The following is an 18,629-nucleotide window of genomic DNA, read 5'->3' as shown; positions in this document are numbered from 1 at the left end:
GTGTATGTATGTGTGTATGTGTGTGTGTGTGTGTAGTGTGTATGTGTATGTGTGTGTATGTGTGTGTAGTGTGTGTGTTTGTGTGTGTGTGTAGTGTGCGTGTTGTGTGTGTATGTATGTGTGTGTGTGTGTATGTGTGTGTAGTGTGCGTGTTGTGTGTGTATGTGTGTGTGTAGTGTGTGTATGTGTGTGTAGTGTGTGTGTGTGTATGTATGTGTGTGTAGTGTGCGTGTTGTGTGTGTGTGTATGTATGTGTAGTGTGTGTGTGTGTGTGTGTAAGTGTGTGTAGTGTGTGTATGTGTGCGTGTGTATGTGTGTGTGTATAGTGTGCATGTTGTGTGTGTGTGTAGTGTGTGTGTGTTGTGTGTGTGTGTATGTGTGTGTGTATAGTGTGCATGTTGTGTGTGTGTGTAGTGTGTGTGTTGTGTGTGTGTGTAGTGTGTGTGTGTATGTGAAGCTGAACTCATGAGTGAAATCTGAAATATTACCAGGCTAATTACAGATATTTTAAGTCACGTATGTGAGTGATTTACTCTCATTGTAAAGTGCTGCACATAGAGTAAAAGATCGGTTTTGGGATTTTAATAATCGAGATGGCGTCTCTGACTGCACTAAACGCCGCTCTGAGTTTGCACTTATTTAGATGACCTATTTCGTCTTTATTGAAGTGTTTGTTGGACATGATATGAATACACATATAGTTGAATAAAAATGTTGATACCGGTATCTAAAGCATCGATACAATATCGTGAGGAAAAGTACTGCGATATATCGATATATGATGGGGGAGCGTATCTATGTTCCCAGGGTCCTAGGTTCCCCAGTTCAAAATTCTGTTAACACACATTAACCCTCCTATTGTGTTCGGGTCAAATGTGACCTGCTTCAAGTTAAAATATTTCATAAATATTATCCAGTTTTTTTATTTTATTTTTATTTTAACAAGGCTTCAAAACAGCAAACAACAAACCCAAATGGTTATCATTTTATTTGATTTTGAAGGTCTCTAACCATTTTTTATTTTTTTTTTTTTTTACATCTGTGGTGTTCCGGGTCAAATCTGACCCGGCAGAGAATATTAAAGAGTCTAGATGGTTCTGTGGATGAAATTTAACTCAAACTTCTCTCAGAGTCTGGGTTGGGTTTGATCCACAAAACTACCCAGAATGTTTTATTGCTGCATGCCATGCTATTAAAAACCAGTGTTCTCTGTGGGTCAAAATTTGACCATATTTTTGATTATTTGGTTTGATGAGATTTTCTACAACAAGGTAAATGTGGCCTTTGTGCCATAAAATAAAAAGTAAATATAGATTTTGTGGTTATGAATTGATAACAAGTTAGTTATGATGTAAAACACTATACTGGGTAAAAATAATTGTTTTTTTTAAGTGTTTTGTGGTGAATATAAAAATGGTCAAATTTGACCCAAGAACGCAAAAGGTGCATGCCCCTTTCTTGCACAATACGAGGGTTAAGTAAACTTTTCAAAAGGTTTTATGTTGTCAGGGACTCATTTTCCAAGGGCCCTATGTTCAACTCCATGCAAAGTTCCTTGAACATGCCCACACGCACATACAAACACCCATCCTGTTTTTCTGATATAAGTTAATAAGCTATAAAGAGCTGGGAAACATAGGACCCTGGGAACTTGGGAACATAGGACCCTTTGTCATGTGTTCATTATGTGCCATATAAATCTGGGGAACCTTGGGAACATAGGAATGACTCCATTTGATAGTATTGGCACAGCCCTAAATTAAATGACACGTACCTATTTTTTGACCCCCATTCTGTATGTGTTTGTTTGAAGCAAGTCATGTTGTACGAATTATTGTGAATTTTCATTAGACTATGTAGGCTTTTAAAGTTATTAGTGATTAAAAGTAAATAAATAAGTAGCCTAGTGTTCTTCATGTTTAATAGAGACTAGATTTTATATATTAGATTTCATTTACTCACACTATGGCTGGGCGATACGACAATGTAATCGGATATCGACGATATGAAATATGACGATGCCGATTGTGACACTCATTGATCGACAATATCGGGAAATGGCAAAACCATGGATCTCAGGGCCAGCCCGTGACATAGGCGACATAGGCGGTTGCCTAGGGCGCAAAATGACAGAGGGGCGTCGCACGAGAGGATTTTTATTTATTTTTTTGTCAGAAGTGCGCCCTCTCATGATAACTGTGTGCCCCTCTACCCCTGTGTTGAGTGATATGTTCCACTAACATCCTTTCAGTTCTACTGATAAATGGTTACATAGGGTGACCATGCATCAGTTTTTCCAGGACATGTCCTCTTTTCCGATCTGAAAAAAAGCGCGATTTCAAAATTGGCTAAAAATGTGCGGGATGTGGCTTTGCCTTCATAGCTACAGTTAGGACCATATCACAACAGAGTGCGCACTCTTTCAAAGTATCTCGCACACCTGCCTGCTCCTTGTGCTCACTGTACAGTTTGTGTGTGTGTGTCTGCGAAAAAGATCGTCAGATTGTTCTGCAGCTACAAAAATCAATAACATAAGTACACTTTTAAAAGTACATTCTCCAACTCTGCAAATTATTCAGTAGAACACCTGTTTTATCATACTCGTGCTTGCCACACATTGTCATTTTAACTTTTTTTTTTTTTTTTTTATATATATATTTTAATTAATAATTTAATTATTAAATTCAAACAATCAAATTTTGTTTAATTATGTCATTAAATTATACCTAACCCTGTTTTTTAAACAATCAGAAGGTAATTTGGAACAGGTTATTTGTTATTGGTAAAGATTTTTATTTGTTATTCATTATAAATAATGTTTAGTTCATATTACATAAAATTGGGCTTATGCAGTAAATTGGAGTTCAAGTGAAAAACGGGGGCAGGGGGTTGGGGCGCCAATCTGAAATCTGGCCTAGGGCACTAACAGAGTCTGGGCCAGCCCTGATGGATCTGGTAAGTTAGATATTAAACAGTATAGTTATAAAAAAATATAGTTTATATAGTGAGATATTAAACTGTAGCCCAGGGTGTGAAACTAGCACCCGCCACCTGCTGAATCCAGTTCTCGAGCTCCTCGTCCAAATGCAGGAATTTCATTCGTGGGTAATTTTGCTCATCTACCCACAACAGGCGGGTGACCTGTAAGACGTCTCGGAGTGACACATGACAAGAAATGCTGTTAGTCACAAAGACACGCGCTTGAAGAAACATTTTATTATAGGTTTAAGAACAGACAAAGAAAAGCCATCAATGCTCGTGTCTGATTCGCTGTTTGTTCAGAGGCGTGCAGCACGAGCCTGTCTCGAGGAACAAGCGCATGTAAAGAGTTTTCACTCTTTTTTTCTCTGTTTCATTCGTCTGAAAACTGTTTGCAAGAATAATGTCATCTGTGAGAATGCTGCAAATGATCTCAGATCATCTCAGGAGGTGCTGTGAGTTTAGTTCGCTTTATTTCTATGGATTATTTCGAGGTTAACATGCATTGTGAACGCAACTCTGCAGGTTCAGTTATAAACATCTTTGTATTAAAGAAACAAAGACGACAGATTTGGCAGCATTATTTTGGGAATTTATTAGGCTTATTTATTTTTATTATTATTGTCTTTACATTTATAATTGTCTTTAGAACTTAATCTGTAGGCTATTAGTATTTTTCCACCTGTTGTCGTTGACGGATGCTTGCGTGATGGCAAATGGAGCCGTTGGAGACGGTAAATGTTTGGATTTAGGGAGGTGGTTATATTTTTTGATCACTTCATTATTTTAATTGAGTGTTTAGTTGAGTGACAAGAGTCCAAAATGAACAAAATCCCAATAATAACCAAAAAAAATAAAAATTATAATAAATAAAAGAAAAGAAAAGAAGATTTGATGCATAATGTGGGACTTTTAACTGTAAACAAGCCCAAAACTCACAAGGGTCTTTTATTTTGAAATTATGTTACAATGCTCTGTATTTAAATACAGTATTTACCAAATTAAGCTTTTTATAGCTTATCTATTCCCCAGATTAAGAGTTTGTACAGTATATACTGTATATTTCACCATATGAGTTTTAATGAGCAATAAGGGTTATTATTATTCACAAGATCTGAAGCTGGAGACACGATGTATGTGCTGACTCACATGTTTCCATATAGTCACATTTGTCTTTGCATGCCCTCGCTTCATTTTAAAACACTTGATTATCTTATCAAAATAGCGCTTGCGACTATCTGCAACTATCGGCATAGATTTTTGCTTATAACCAATAGTTCCAAAAAGCAAATGTAGGCACGATTAATCGGTAAAACCGATATATCGGTCAACCTCTAATACATAGGCACAATTGATATTTGTCTATAAAACTAATTTCAAGCATTTATAAACATACGATTTTTTTGAGATCAGGAGAAACGTACATTTTGTTTAGTGTGTCCAAAACGATGACAAGTGCATATCAAAGATTCAAAACACAGTAGGTAATACTATAACTTGTTTTATTTCCCATGGTTTTATGTCTTAAAAAGGAACAGCTTGTTCAGTCTAAGTAAATGTGGCTATCAGATATAAAAGTGCCGTATAATGTGCGCTATACATTTACTGTAGTTACAGTGTGATAAAGTGAATTACAAACATACTCACATTATAATCATCAAAAACATGCTAAGAAAAAAACATAATACTGTTAAAAATATATTTTGCATATACAAAAACATTTAAACCCTCGATACAATACAGTTGAAGATAAAAGTATGTACAGCAACATCATTATGTACCATATATCACATTGAGGTATCAGGCGTCTGTAAATCGCCCAGGACTGTTTGTTGTGATTGGTTGTGTGGAATGTGTGAACACTTGGATATCGATATCTTCAGAGTCTTGTCTCCGCTGCGATTGTGGCGAGCAGATGTGAATGTAATCGTATTGAGTCTGCTGATCTTCTGTGAGGCTTTGCAAGGCCGTGTGAGTCTCATAGCTGCTCCTCTGAAGCGTGCCCTGTGAGGACGGCCGTGTCCTTGAGAAAGTCGATAGATGTCTGGTATTAATGCTCCCACTGGTTCTGCTTACAGATGGGCTCCAGCATCTGTCTGAGTGGCCGAGGATTCTGCACTCGCTGGTACAGCCCCACAGACCTGCGAAAAAACACATAGCTATAAGGCTCTCTGTGCATGTTTGTCAAGTATACAGACATGTATTAGGCTGATCAGATGGAAACAAGAAATACAAAGGCATGAAAAAACGAGCAAAACAGATATTATGATTTGTAATACAGACAGACAGATATCTCAACATCACATAACACAGTAACAGTTCTTTGGACATTACGGAAGTCATTACTTGCTCATTAGTAAAATCAATTCAGTAACTGATCCGACTGATGTGTGTTTTTGATTCATTAAAAAGAACTGGTTCAAAAGAGTCATTCGTTCGGGAGCCGGATAACACTGATTGTGTTACATGTTTCGAGCTGTAGATTCAAAAGAACCAACTCAAAAGAGTCATTTGTTCGAGAATCTAACTACACTGGTTGTGCTGAATGGTTCATGCTGTAGATTCAAAAGAATAGGTTCTTTAGAATAGGACTAAACTGGTTATGCTGTATGTTTTGTGCTGTATATTGAAAACAACTGGTTCAAAAGAGCAAATAGTTCGGGAGTCAGATAACACTGGTTATGTTTCATGTTTCAAGCTGTAGATTCAAAAGAACCGTCTCAAAAGAGTCATTCGTTCAGGAGTCAGTTAACACTGGTCGTGTTGCATGTTTCGAGCTGTAGATTCAAAAGAACCGGCTCAAAAGAGTCATTCGTTTGGGAGTTGGATAACACTGGTTGTGTTTCATGTTTCAAGCTGTAGATTCAAAAGAACCGTCTCAAAAGAGTCATTCGTTCAGGAGTCAGTTAACACTGGTCGTGTTACATGTTTCAAGCAGTAGATTCAAAAGGACTGTCTCAAAAGATTCATTAGTTCAGGAGTCGGATAACACTGGTCGTGTTGCATGTTTTGAGCTGTAGATTCAAAAGACCGGCTCAAAAGAGTCATTCATTTGGGAGTTGGATAACACTGGTTGTGTTTCATGTTTCAAGCTGTAGATTCAAAAGAACCGTCTCAAAAGAGTCATTCGTTCGGGAGTCGGATAACACTGGTCATGTTTCATATTTCGAGCTGTAGATTCAAAAGAACCAGCTCAAAAGATTTATTCATTCGGGAGTCGGATGACACTGATCATGTTGCATGTTTCGAGCTGTAGATTCAAAAGAACCGGCTCAAAAGATTCATTCGTTCGGGAGTCGGATAACACTGGTCATGTTGCATGTTTCGAGCTGTAGATTCAAAGAACTGGCTAAAAAGAGTCATTCGTTCAGGAGTCGGATAACACTGGTCATGTTGCATGTTTTGAGCTGTAGAATCAAAAGAACCATCTCAAAAGAATCATTCATTTGGGAGTTGGATAACACTGGTCTTGTTTCATGTTTCCAGCTGTAGATTCAAAAGAACCAGCTCAAAAGAGTCATTCGTTCAGGAGTCGGATAACACTGGTCGTGTTTCATGTTTCAAGCTGTAGATTCAAAAGAACCAGCTCAAAAGAGTCATTCGTTCGGGAGTCGGATAACACTGGTCATGTTGCATGTTTCGAGCTGTAGATTCAAAAGAATCGGTTCAAAAGAGTCATTCGTTCGGGATTCGGATAACACTGGTCGTGTTTCATGTTTCGAGCTGTAGATTGAAAAGAACTGGCTCAAAAGAGTTATTCATTCAGGAGTCGGATAACACTGGTCATGTTGCATGTTTTGAGCTGTAGATTCAAAAGAATTGGTTCAAAAGAGTCATTCGTTCCTATGTCGGATAACACTGGTCATGTTTCTTGTTTTGAGCTGTAGATTCAAAAGAACCGGCTCAAAAGAGTCATTTGTTCGAGAATCTAACTACACTGGTCGTGTTGCATTTTTCGAGTTGTAGATTCAAAAGAATCGGCTCTTTAGAGTCATTCGTTCTGGAATTGGACTAAACTGGTTACTCTGTATGTTTTGTGCTGTATATTCAAAAGAGCTGGTTCAAAAGAGTCATTCATTTGGGAGTCAGATTACACTGGTCGTGCTGCTTGTTTCGAGTTGTAGATTCAAAATAACCAGCTCAAAAGAGTAATTCATTCATGAATCGCAATTTACTGAATGCACTGTGTGTTTTGTGCTGTAGAATCAAAAGAATCAGCTCATAATAGTAATTTGTTTGAAAATCGGACTACACTGGTCGCGCTTTGTAGATTCAAAAGAACGGACTTGTAAGAGTCAATCATTTAGGAATCGGACTACACAGGTCGCACTGTTTGTTGTTGATTGACTAAAAAGAACCAACTCATACGGGGCAGAAAACACTGTCAGAATATTTTAGTACCGTTTTACATCCTCATCTGTGGAAAATGGCAAGTCCAAGAACCATTAACGGAACCGAAAGTCATGACAATAATACAGCTGTTATACAGTAATTGCTTTGACGTTCTCTACTACTGTGGCAATGTAGATATAACGCATATTAACTACACTATCTGAACAAACATATGACAGTGTGGACAGTCAGTCCCCAAGATCAGATCTGAAAAGTGACTTTATATGCAGTGTGAACAAAGCCTAGAGATCTTGTATCCTGAAAGAGTCCTGAATCACTCCTATTTATTTTCACCAGAATGCACTTTTGAATTACCTTAATGTCTTTAATGTGCTCATATGTGTGTGACATGATGTGAATGCTACTGAGGTCTGTTAGAGCGAATGTGATTGCACAGGTCCCTTGTTTTCCAAAGACAGCTTTAATTTATTAACGTTTAACAAGATTTGACTAGAAACGTATCAACACTGACCTTGAAGTTAACCAACCCAATCAACAGCTCATTAATGTGAGCACCTCTATAGTTTAACTACAAGCAAACTCAAAGTTTGCTTGACGAATGTTTGTGACACCTCATCAACATGAGGATGGGGTAGTAAAATATAACTGTCCTGACAAATGTCTGAATGACCGAAGCCTTGCTATTTGCAGCAGTGTAACATTATTTTCTAATGATACAGTGTACACAGTACATTCTCTAATGGTTATGTTAGGTTTTATTTTTCATAATGTGAGTGGTATCTGAGGCTAACATTCTGCCTAACATTTCCTTTAATGTTGCACAAAGAAAGAAAGTCAAACAGGTTTGGAACAACATGAGGGTGAGTACATGATGACATAATTTTCTTTGCGCTATTCTGGACACCTCATTTAGTAAATGGCATTGTGTTTTTATGTTACAGTATATTTTTTTGCCATATTCATGAGCGGGTGAATCAGAAGAGATTATTCTAACCTTTATATGACGTGTAGTCTTTTTTGATGCCTTCACTGATATCAGAATCACTGTCATTGACATCACTGTCACCTTTCCCACTGTCCTTGCCACTTATCAGTGGGTCTCTGACTGCTATGGTCATAATGGAGTTGCCTTTCCATATTGTGACTGGTCGAGCGTTCTCTTTGCCATAACCAGGCAGTGTGGAATATCCCTGTGAAAACAGAAAACATTACTCGCAATAGTTTTAAAGTCAGGGAAATTATGTTTGATTAAAAGGTGTTAGGACACATTAAGAGTGCCAAAACATAACGGCAATGCTCAATAGAAGTCTGTGATCATCACAGGTAAAAAGTCATGCACAGGTGCAATAATCCTTAACATGCAAGTAGATGGTATTCCGGCTTTTGAAGCTCCAAAAATCACAGACAGTCAGCATAAACGTCATCCATACGACTCCAGCGGTTAAATTCTTGTCTTCTAATGTGATATGATCATTTTTGGTGTGAAAAAGATCAATATTTAAGTACTTTTTAACTATAATTCATCGCTTCCGGTCAGCAGCACTATATGCATTCACGAGAGTGCTGAGTTCACGCGGTCTCTGATGTGATGTATTCGCATCGGCACATTACGGATGTAATCTCACGTTCTTCTCTCGGTTGAGACATCCAGGATGAGCACACAAATGCACCATTGTGAGTAAAGAAACAGATAATAACAGATCTAAACCAAAACCAACTAAGCTACTGTACAGCGTTCCTCCTCCTCACTTGTAAACAGCGCTGCTCTTCCGGATGTGTCATACGTATGTCAGTTGTCACGCGAACATGCCAACATGATTATGTCACACGCGTATACTGCTGCTGACCGGAAGCGAAGCTTTATAGTAAAAAAAATTAAAATACTTAAATATTCATCGTTTTCGCACCAAAAGCGATCATATCGCTTTAGAAGACATTAAGATGACGTTTATGCTCACTGTCTGTGATTTTTGGACCTTCAAAAGTCTGATCTCCATTCACTTGCATTTTAAGGACCTACTGAGCTGAGATATTTTTCGATTTTTCTTCAAATGTGTTCTGCTGAAGAAAGAAAGTCAAACACACCTGGGATATCATGAGGGTGAGTAAATGATGAGAGGATTTTCATTTTTGGGTGAACTATCCCTTTAAACGCCATCAACAGCTACTACTCGCAAGGGCTGTTCAAACACTCTTGCTTTTTATTGCAGTATTTTCTTAATTGAAGGTTTATGTGCTTGTCATACGAACGTCTTTGGCCATTGCATTGTGTCACGCTGTTTTTTCGCATCTTACGCCATGAGCATTGTATTTAAGATGTCGTTTAAAGTTAGAGGGGTCGCCATATGCATTTTTTATTGTTCCATTTTCCCTCTGAGGTTGCCTTAATTTTTAGTAAACATCATAATTGAGTTTTACATAATCTCTCTCTAATACTTACAATTAAACCCTTTTCTTCTGTGCCTTTAAGAAAAGCTGACAGAGATACATCACCATGCTCTCTAAGAAACGAACTGCATGTTTGTTGTCGAGTCCAATATTTTTCTCTTTGTAAAGCTGCATTATATTTTTTTAACAGATTCATAAAACAATCTGCGGTGAAATGTGCCACTCCAACTTTTTAGATCAGACTGAAATGATCAGGGTTCTATATAAAAAATAAACATAAGCTGCTTGTTTCTAACATCGGGATTCTTCAGAAGGATCTGCAGAGTTGTAGGTGCTCCACAAACACTAAATGCACAAGATTTCATGCACGCCACCACATGTTACTGTTATGGTTGATTCTTCTGGTGTATAGGAATTATAGTATTTGTCTTCCTTCCTTCTTATTACCTCACCACAACTCTGTGTGCCAAATTGCTAATCGACGTCACTGATGTGTAAACTTAGATATGTGTTCATATTTTCATGATCTGTCTGATATTGAGGAAATTTAAAATGAGTCATTTTTGCAGTTTGATATCAATAAAGGTGCTATTTGGACTGGAGGACGTTTTGAGTTTTATAATGCAGTTAACTCTTTTATTTGATTTCTCATGATATGACAACTATAACCCATTCAGAGGTTACACTCACACACACACACACACACACACACACACACACACACACACACACACACACGGGAAGAAATGCTGTCGACACTTACATCTATTTCCCCCGCCACATTCCTGTACTTGTTCTTGAAGGTCTGTTGGGTTTCAGTGAAAACTTCAGCAGTCGCCTGCACACTGTTGTGTAGTTTCTCCGGAGTGTTAATGACAGTTGTGGAGTGCAAGGTGTGTGCATCGAACACATTGGCAGTCTGGCTGGAGATTATTGAGACACTGTTGTTTTCTTTAGCGTAAGGAATATCCGCTGCGTCACGGAGCTCCTCGGCGCGTCTCTTTCTGCGACTTTTGCATAATATGTAGGATAAAATAGCCAAGAAAAGCACAGAAGAACTAGTCAGAGCCGAGATTAAAATCAGAGTCCATCGCTTAGGTTCGTCCTCCTCTCTGTCATCGTAGAAATTGCCGTTTGAAGGCGCAGACTCGGTTAATGTGAAGTGAATCGTGGCTGTTGAAGTGAGTGACGGGTGCCCGTTGTCATTGACCGTCACTAATACTTTCCATATATCATACGCATCGTAAGCAATTTTGTTGTTGATATATATTTCTCCCGTATTCGGATCGATCGCAAAGCCGAGATCAGCTCCGTCGTAAAGCTTGTACGTGAGTTCAGCGTTCAAACCCTCGTCCGAATCTTGTGCCGTGATTCGGGTGACGATGTAACCGGGTGGCGCGTCTCTGGGCAGCTGGATGTCGGCAGAACCATTGCTCAAGGGTGGCTGAGTTATACGGGGGGCGTTGTCATTCTGATCAACTATATTGATTATGAGAACGGCATTGTTATGAAGCTGTGGCCATCCTCTATCAGTGGCCTGGACGCGCAAACTGAGCCTTTTCGTGACCTCGTAATTGAAACTTTGGAGCGCGTAAACGTTACCCGCTTGATTCATAATGGCAAATTTGGAGACGCTGTTTGTGTCCGTGTCGAAAAGCTCATATGTTATCTCTCCATTCAGCCCGGAATCCTGATCGCTGGCTAACACTGTTGTAATGTAGGTTCCCGGCAATTGGTTTTCCTCTATGAAACCCTCATATATCTTTGCGCTGAACACCGGGGCATTGTCATTGACGTCTGTGAGCCGTATAATAAAATGGGTTAGTGTGCGTAACGGTGGCGCACCGAAATCCTCAGCCACCACAGTCAGATTATACTCCGGGATCTTTTCTCTGTCGAGGGGTGCCATTGTGACTATTGTGTAACTGCCTTCATACACCCTTTTGAGTCTAAAGTTGCCGTGTCCACCGTTCAGAGTGCAGCTCACCTGCCCGTTCGCACCAGTGTCCTTGTCCTTGATGCTGATTAACGCGACCAGGATGTCTGGACTTGTAGCTTCACTGACGTGCACAACGCCATCTGTTACCGGTGTTATAGGTGTGACGATTATTTCAGGGGGGTTGTCATTCACGTCTATAATGTTTATGATGATTTTGCACACTGAGGGGACCGGATTTTGCCCTAAATCTGTCGCCTGCGCATCGATTTCATATGTAGTCTCGTCCTCATAATCAACATGGCTCTGTAAAATCAAACGTCCTGTGTTGTAATCCAGTCTGAATAGCTGTCGCATTTTTGTGGTAACCTGTTTGCCCAATTCGTACACAACCTGTCCACTGAGTCCCTCATCTGGGTCAATGGCGTTTAAATGCAACACCAAGGATTCAACAGGGGTGTCCTCTGGTAATTCGACAGAGTAGTGGGTTTGCTCAAAAACAGGACGGTTGTCATTGGCGTCCTTTACTTTCACGGTGACATTAGTGGCCCCGCTTTTCGGAGGATGTCCTCCGTCGGTCGCCACGAGCTTTAGTGCGTAAAACGCGCGCGTTTCTCGGTCCAGCTCTTTAATGAGCACCAGCTCCGCATATTTAACCCCATCCACTCGTGTTACGACATCAATGCCAAAGTGAGTGTTTTCAGTGATGTGGTACGTTTGGATAGAATTTAAACCCACGTCCGCGTCCTCAGCGGCGTCCAGAGCGAAGCGCGTCCCCAGCGCCGCGCTCTCGGAGATCTCGATGGTGCACTCGGCGCGCGGAAACTCCGGAGAGTGGTCGTTCACGTCCAGCACTTCCACTTCGACGTGGAAAAGCTCGAATTGCTCGGCGGACACGAACGCGACATCAAAAGTGATTAGGCACCGCGGGTTGCGCTTGCAAATTCGCTCGCGGTCGATGCGTTCTTCGACAGTAAGCCTACCGTCACTTTCTCTAAATCGGATAAAGGAGCCGGTGGATGGACTCATCATCTTAAACCTGATGCCCGGGAACGTTCTCGGCGTTTTGTCGGACGTCCAGGTGACATTGCTGGCTAGAGTTCCAATAACCGTCGGCGGGCGTACCTCCTCGTATATTTTATACCTCACCGTTTGTTCCTCGGACACAGCCTCTGACACAAGCGAAATGCAAATGAGTGTAATTCCAAGTATCCGCACGAATAAAAGTCCTGCCTCCATTTTCGGCACTAATGTTTTGCGTTTACCGTTTCAAAACGACCCGTGCGCACCGTGCGCGTATGTTGTTGTTGGAGAGTCGTTTCGAGTCTTGCTGCTCATCAGGTTCTCAGAACTGAAGCGCGAGTCACTTGTTCTACGTGCACAGCGTCTTCTCTACACCCCCTCCCGTGACAGACACCAATAATGACATTTCCAATTCGCTCGTGTGCAGACCAGACGCATTGCTCTGATCTCATGTACAACGAATTGAATAGAAATCTGACTTTGTGTGCTGTACTCAGCGTTAAAATACTCACTGTTTCAAAAGTATAGCCACAAGACAAACAATATGTGTGTTTACATGATTTTACTGAGATAATATCACTAACTTTTTCTGTATAATGTTATAGCCATTTTTACAACTTCGTCGCCATGACGACTAAAACCCTAAAATATTGATTTAAACAACTTTAACAGAATAATTAATGTAAGTGCTTTTATAAAATTATAAGCTTCACATTTCTGCCTTTAAACCCTCCAAAAATTGACCCCATTGACTTCCATTGTAAGTGTCTCACTGGAACCTCCATTTTTGCTTTTTTTTTGTGGTTATCAACATCATGCCACAAATGCTGTCAATTAAGCTTAACTTGTGTTGAACCCGGTTCCCGGAACATCCAAGAATGTAAACAAGTTTATGCAATTTTGTCACCAGTTATTTAGTGTCTCAAAAATTCCCCTAAATGGGGAATATATTTTGGGGATTCTTGAAAATGCTGCTGTTGTCTTATAGAAGGTAAAGAAGACATTTCCAAGCTTTAAAGTTTAGAAGAGGGATAGTTTTAGCTTTATATATATGTATATATATATACTGTATATATACACCGATCAGCCACAGCATTAAAAGCACCTGCCTAATATTGTGTAGGTCCCCCTCGTGCCTCTGAAACAGTGCCAACTCGCATCTCAGTATAGCATTCTGACATGATATTCTTCTCAGCACAATTGTACAGAGTGGTTATCTGAGTTACCGTAGACTTTGTCAGTTCAAACCAGTCTGGCCATTCTCTGTTGACCTCTCTCATCAACAAGGTGTTTCCGTCCACAGAACTGCCGCTCACTGGATGTTTTTTGTTTCTGGCACCATTCGGAGTAAATTCTAGAGACTGTTGTGTGAAAATCCCAGAAATACTCAAACCAGCCCATCTGGCACCAACAATCATGCCAATGTCCAAATCACTGAGATCACATTTTTTCACCATTCTGATGGTTGATGTGAACATTAACTGGAGCTCCTGACCCGTATCTGCATGATTTTATGCACCGCACCGCTGCAACACGATGGGTTGATTAGATAATCGCATGGATGACTGATGGTGCCAGATGGGCTGGTTTGAGTATTTCTGTAACTGTTGATCATGTTGTGGCTGATCAGTGTATATATATATATATGGTTATTTATTTAGTCCTCCTTTGTGACACTTCCACATAACAGAATAGTAAGAGATTTTCAGCAACTTCACTTATTTATATAGATGCAGAATTTGAGAGTACAACTGATGGAAATAATGTGTTAATACAGTTGAATATGTTAAAATGTCTGTCTGTCTGTCTATCTGTCTATCTATCTATGAAAGCCTAATCATGGATCTCTCCTCAAAGCACAACTGTAAGTTAGCCATAATGTATTCATCTTTAATCTAAATCCAAATTTTGCCTACTGGGTAAAAGGCTCTAGACTGAAGCTGGGATTTACCTAGATGCTGGTCTCGATTTACCCAATTGTTAAACTGTAAGAGTTTACAGTCAGGTCTGTGAAGAGCTTCTAAATATTTCATGAATTTAGAGTTGATCATACATCAACCAGCAGTTAAAATGTATTCCAAACATTCCCAATTATATTTCACAGAAAGCACTACATTTCTTTGAAAGTTCAGCGCAATCTTTTGCGCCTTCGAATGAATCCGTTGAGCTGAAAAGAGGTTTTTGTGAGTGGGAAAAAATGCTGTGCAACTGTTTGAGGGGAGATAGGGATTTATAGTTCGCTCACAGACATAATTTCATTTTTAATAGGTTTCTAAATGCATTTGGTTTCAGGCGATATCTTTTTGCATTTTCAAGTTTGCTAATCATACCCGTCTTTGACACGCTTCAAGAACTGGCAAGGAAGTCGACACATAAAGCTCAGAATGGGCCTCATAAAGGTTTGCAATCGGAATCGAATTATAAGGCACCAATGCCCCCAGTCGCCTGATTAGTGTTCTTGAAGAAGATCATTTTATGGACAGAACGTCTGTCTCTCAGGGACACAGAGCCTTTTATGAACCGTATTAAGATTTGCAACATTTGGGAAGAATCCCAGGAGAACTGTGGGTGCCAATCTTTAACTCCGGCTCTGACGAGTACACTGAGAAACAAGAAAGAAAGATGGAGGCAGAATATTGCCACATTATCTGTGAATGCCCTTTGCTTTTGCTTTTCTTTGCAAACTTTGTTTAATGTACCTTAATGTGAGTTATGTAGCCTACTTAAAACGGAAGTAAATTCAGGCCTAAGTGCATTTTTCATTATCAAATTTTGCTCTTTTCATTCAGTTGAACTATTTTTGTTATTATAAGTAATAATAAGTGGTTGTTATGTATTCTCTGTTTAAGCTCTGTGTATCTGTGCATCTAAACATTGTGTTTGAAGGAATGACCATAGACTTGAATATTTAATTAGGGCATTCGTGTTACCAATGCTGTTTTGTGTTAAATTGTGGTATTTTATTTTTTAACGTTCCTTTTAACTAGGCCAACATTCTTCACACCAATTCGTTGTTTCGTGCACTGTATATACAGTATGTGCAGGATACATTAGCGTTTATCAGTTCTATCAGTATCTGAAAGAAATTTTGTATCATTTTTTGTCCATATCTGCATTCTATTATAAAATGCTTTTAAGTACATGTAGTGTGCATGGGAAAATTTATATTTAGCCTTACGTACATGTTTCGTTTAAATACAACAAACATGATTAGATGTGATTGAATGTAATCACTTTAATCAGTAAACGATTTCGTGCAACCATTTGCCTTAAAAAATAAATAGTAAATCAACAAGCAACTTTTCCCTGATACTGTTATCTTACATTTTCCCCATAGAATAGCCTATTTGTGATATTAGTTACAGGTGACAAGGCAGTTAAAACCTGCCACTTCTGACATCATACAACCCCATATTTTGTTGTTTATATGCTATAAGGCCTATAGTTCAACACAGTTCAGATACCACAACTATGCAAGACAGCACGTACAACCTCATGTTGCCTATTTCAATACTTAAGTCTTTTGGCAAAGTGCAGTTTTGAGTCTATTGTATCATTCAGAATAATGATGACTGCTGTCAGTTCACATTTCAGCATTGCTCAGTGACCTTTGAGTTCTGTCACGTTCTGTCCTTGTTCTTCATTAGTGCCATTCTGAACACAGAAAATGACATCTATGATGAAAGCTCTCCTGAACAATACCTAAGAAATGTGTGACGTGCGTGTGCCACTCAATGTTATATATATATATATAGACCTTTTTATTTTATTTACTAATTTATTTATCTATTTCACCTTGAGCTTGGAAATGGACTTTTTTTTAATTCTCTTATGCATATTTTGTCAAATACTGAACAAATCCTCTTAAATTATATACCGTTTGAAAGCTTAAAGTCTAAAAAAAATACAAATAAAAACCATATGCAATTACAAGTATAAACACTAGGTGGCTGCAGAGAGCTACTTATTCATCACTGGTTGAAGAGCTGATGATTTCTAGATTTTGTCACAAGTTAGATATATATTTAAACATTATCAAAGACTACTTTTGTCAAAGTTTAGCATTTTGTTTGATTTGTTTGAGGTTATTTTTGTCAGTTTTTGCATACCTGAAATGAGTAGAATAACAAGTAATAACCTAATTTATCCCTGGTTGTCACAAGACGAATGTGTGTGTGTGTGTTCAGCATTGTAGATGTGTTATGGTCTCACCAATTCATTTTGGTGTATGTGTGTTCTGCATTGTGGCTGATTTATTTTTTTATTTTTTGACAAAAAAAAAAAAATATATATATATATATATATACAGGTGCATCTCAATAAATTAGAATGTCGTGGAAAAGTTCATTTATTTCAGTAATTCAACTCAAATTGTGAAACTCGTGTATTAAATAAATTCAATGCACACAGACTGAAGTAGTTTAAGTCTTTGGTTCTTTTAATTGTGATGATTTTGGCTCACATTTAACAAAAACCCACCAATTCACTATCTCAAAAAATTAGAATACATCATAAGACCAATAAAAAAAACATTTTTAGTGAATTGTTGGCCTTCTGGAAAGTATGTTAATTTACTGTATATGTACTCAATACTTGGTAGGGGCTCCTTTTGCTTTAATTACTGCCTCAGTTCGGCGTGGCATGGAGGTGATCAGTTTGTGGCACTGCTGAGGTGGTATGGAAGCCCAAGTTTCTTTGACAGTGGCCTTCAGCTCATCTGCATTTTTTGGTCTCTTGTTTCTCATTTTCCTCTTGACAATACCCCATAGATTCTCTATGGGGTTCAGGTCTGGTGAGTTTGCTGGCCAGTCAAGCACACCAACACCATGGTCATTTAACCAACTTTTGGTGCTTTTGGCAGTGTGGGCAGGTGCCAAATCCTGCTGGAAAATGAAATCAGCATCTTTAAAAAGCTGGTCAGCAGAAGGAAGCATGAAGTGCTCCAAAATTTCTTGGTAAACAGGTGCAGTGACTTTGGTTTTCAAAAAACACAATGGACTAACACCAGCAGATGACATTGCACCTCAAATCATCACAGACTGTGGAAACTTAACACTGGACTTCAAGCAACTTGGGCTATGAGCTTCTCCACCCTTCCTCCAGACTCAAGGACCTTGGTTTCCAAATGAAATACAAAACTTGCTCTCATCTGAAAAGAGGACTTTGGAACACTGGGCAACAGTCCAGTTCTTCTTCTCCTTAGCCCAGGTAAGACACCTCTGACGTTGTCTGTGGTTCAGGAGTGGCTTAACAAGAGGAATACGACAACTGTAGCCAAATTCCTTGACATGTCTGTGTGTGGTGGCTCTTGATGCCTTGACCCCAGCCTCAGTCCATTCCTTGTGAAGTTCACCCAAATTCTTGAATCGATTTTGCTTGACAATCATAAGGCTGCAGTTCTCTTGGTTGGTTGTGCATCTTCTTCTTCCACACTTTTTCCTTCCACTCAACTTTCTGTTAACATGCTTGGATACAGCACTCTGTGAACAGCCAGCTTCTTTGGCAATGAATGTTTGTGGCTTACCCTCCTTGTGAAGGGTGTCAGTGATTGTCTTCTGGACAACTGTCAGATCAGCAGTCTTCCCCATGATTGTGTAGCCTAGTGAACCAAACTGAGAGACCATTTTGAAGGCTCAGGAAACCTTTGCAGGTGTTTTGAGTTGATTAGCTGATTGGCATGTCACCATATTCTAATTTTTTGAGATAGTGAATTGGTGGGTTTTTGTTAAATGTGAGCCAAAATCATCACAATTAAAAGAACCAAAGACTTAAACTACTTCAGTCTGTGTGCATTGAATTTATTTAATACACGAGTTTCACAATTTGAGTTGAATTACTGAAATAAATGAACTTTTCCACGACATTCTAATTTATTGAGATGCACCTGTATATATATATATATATATATATATATATATATATATATATATATATATATATATATATTTAT

At 39.0% G+C, this 18,629-nt stretch overlaps 1 protein-coding gene across 1 annotated transcript; it reads right to left on the bottom strand.

Annotated features, from left to right (window-relative positions):
• Positions 1-4,499: 4,499 nt before the first annotated feature.
• Positions 4,500-12,957, bottom strand: LOC127448230 (protocadherin-8-like). Its single transcript, XM_051710609.1, has 3 exons — positions 10,484-12,957; positions 8,327-8,522; positions 4,500-5,120 (listed from the first exon to the last, which is right to left on the bottom strand). Exons 1-3 carry the CDS (start codon positions 12,893-12,895, stop codon positions 4,780-4,782), a joined length of 2,949 nt encoding a protein of 982 aa, XP_051566569.1. The 5' UTR covers positions 12,896-12,957; the 3' UTR covers positions 4,500-4,779.
• Between the last annotated feature and the right edge of the window lie 5,672 nt (positions 12,958-18,629).

The sequence above is a fragment of the Myxocyprinus asiaticus genome, chromosome 11, assembly GCF_019703515.2.
Source record: "Myxocyprinus asiaticus isolate MX2 ecotype Aquarium Trade chromosome 11, UBuf_Myxa_2, whole genome shotgun sequence".
Classification (NCBI taxonomy): domain Eukaryota; kingdom Metazoa; phylum Chordata; class Actinopteri; order Cypriniformes; family Catostomidae; genus Myxocyprinus; species Myxocyprinus asiaticus.
The sequence above is the reverse complement of the archived record's forward strand: the minus strand, read 5'-3'. Positions and strand labels throughout refer to the sequence as shown.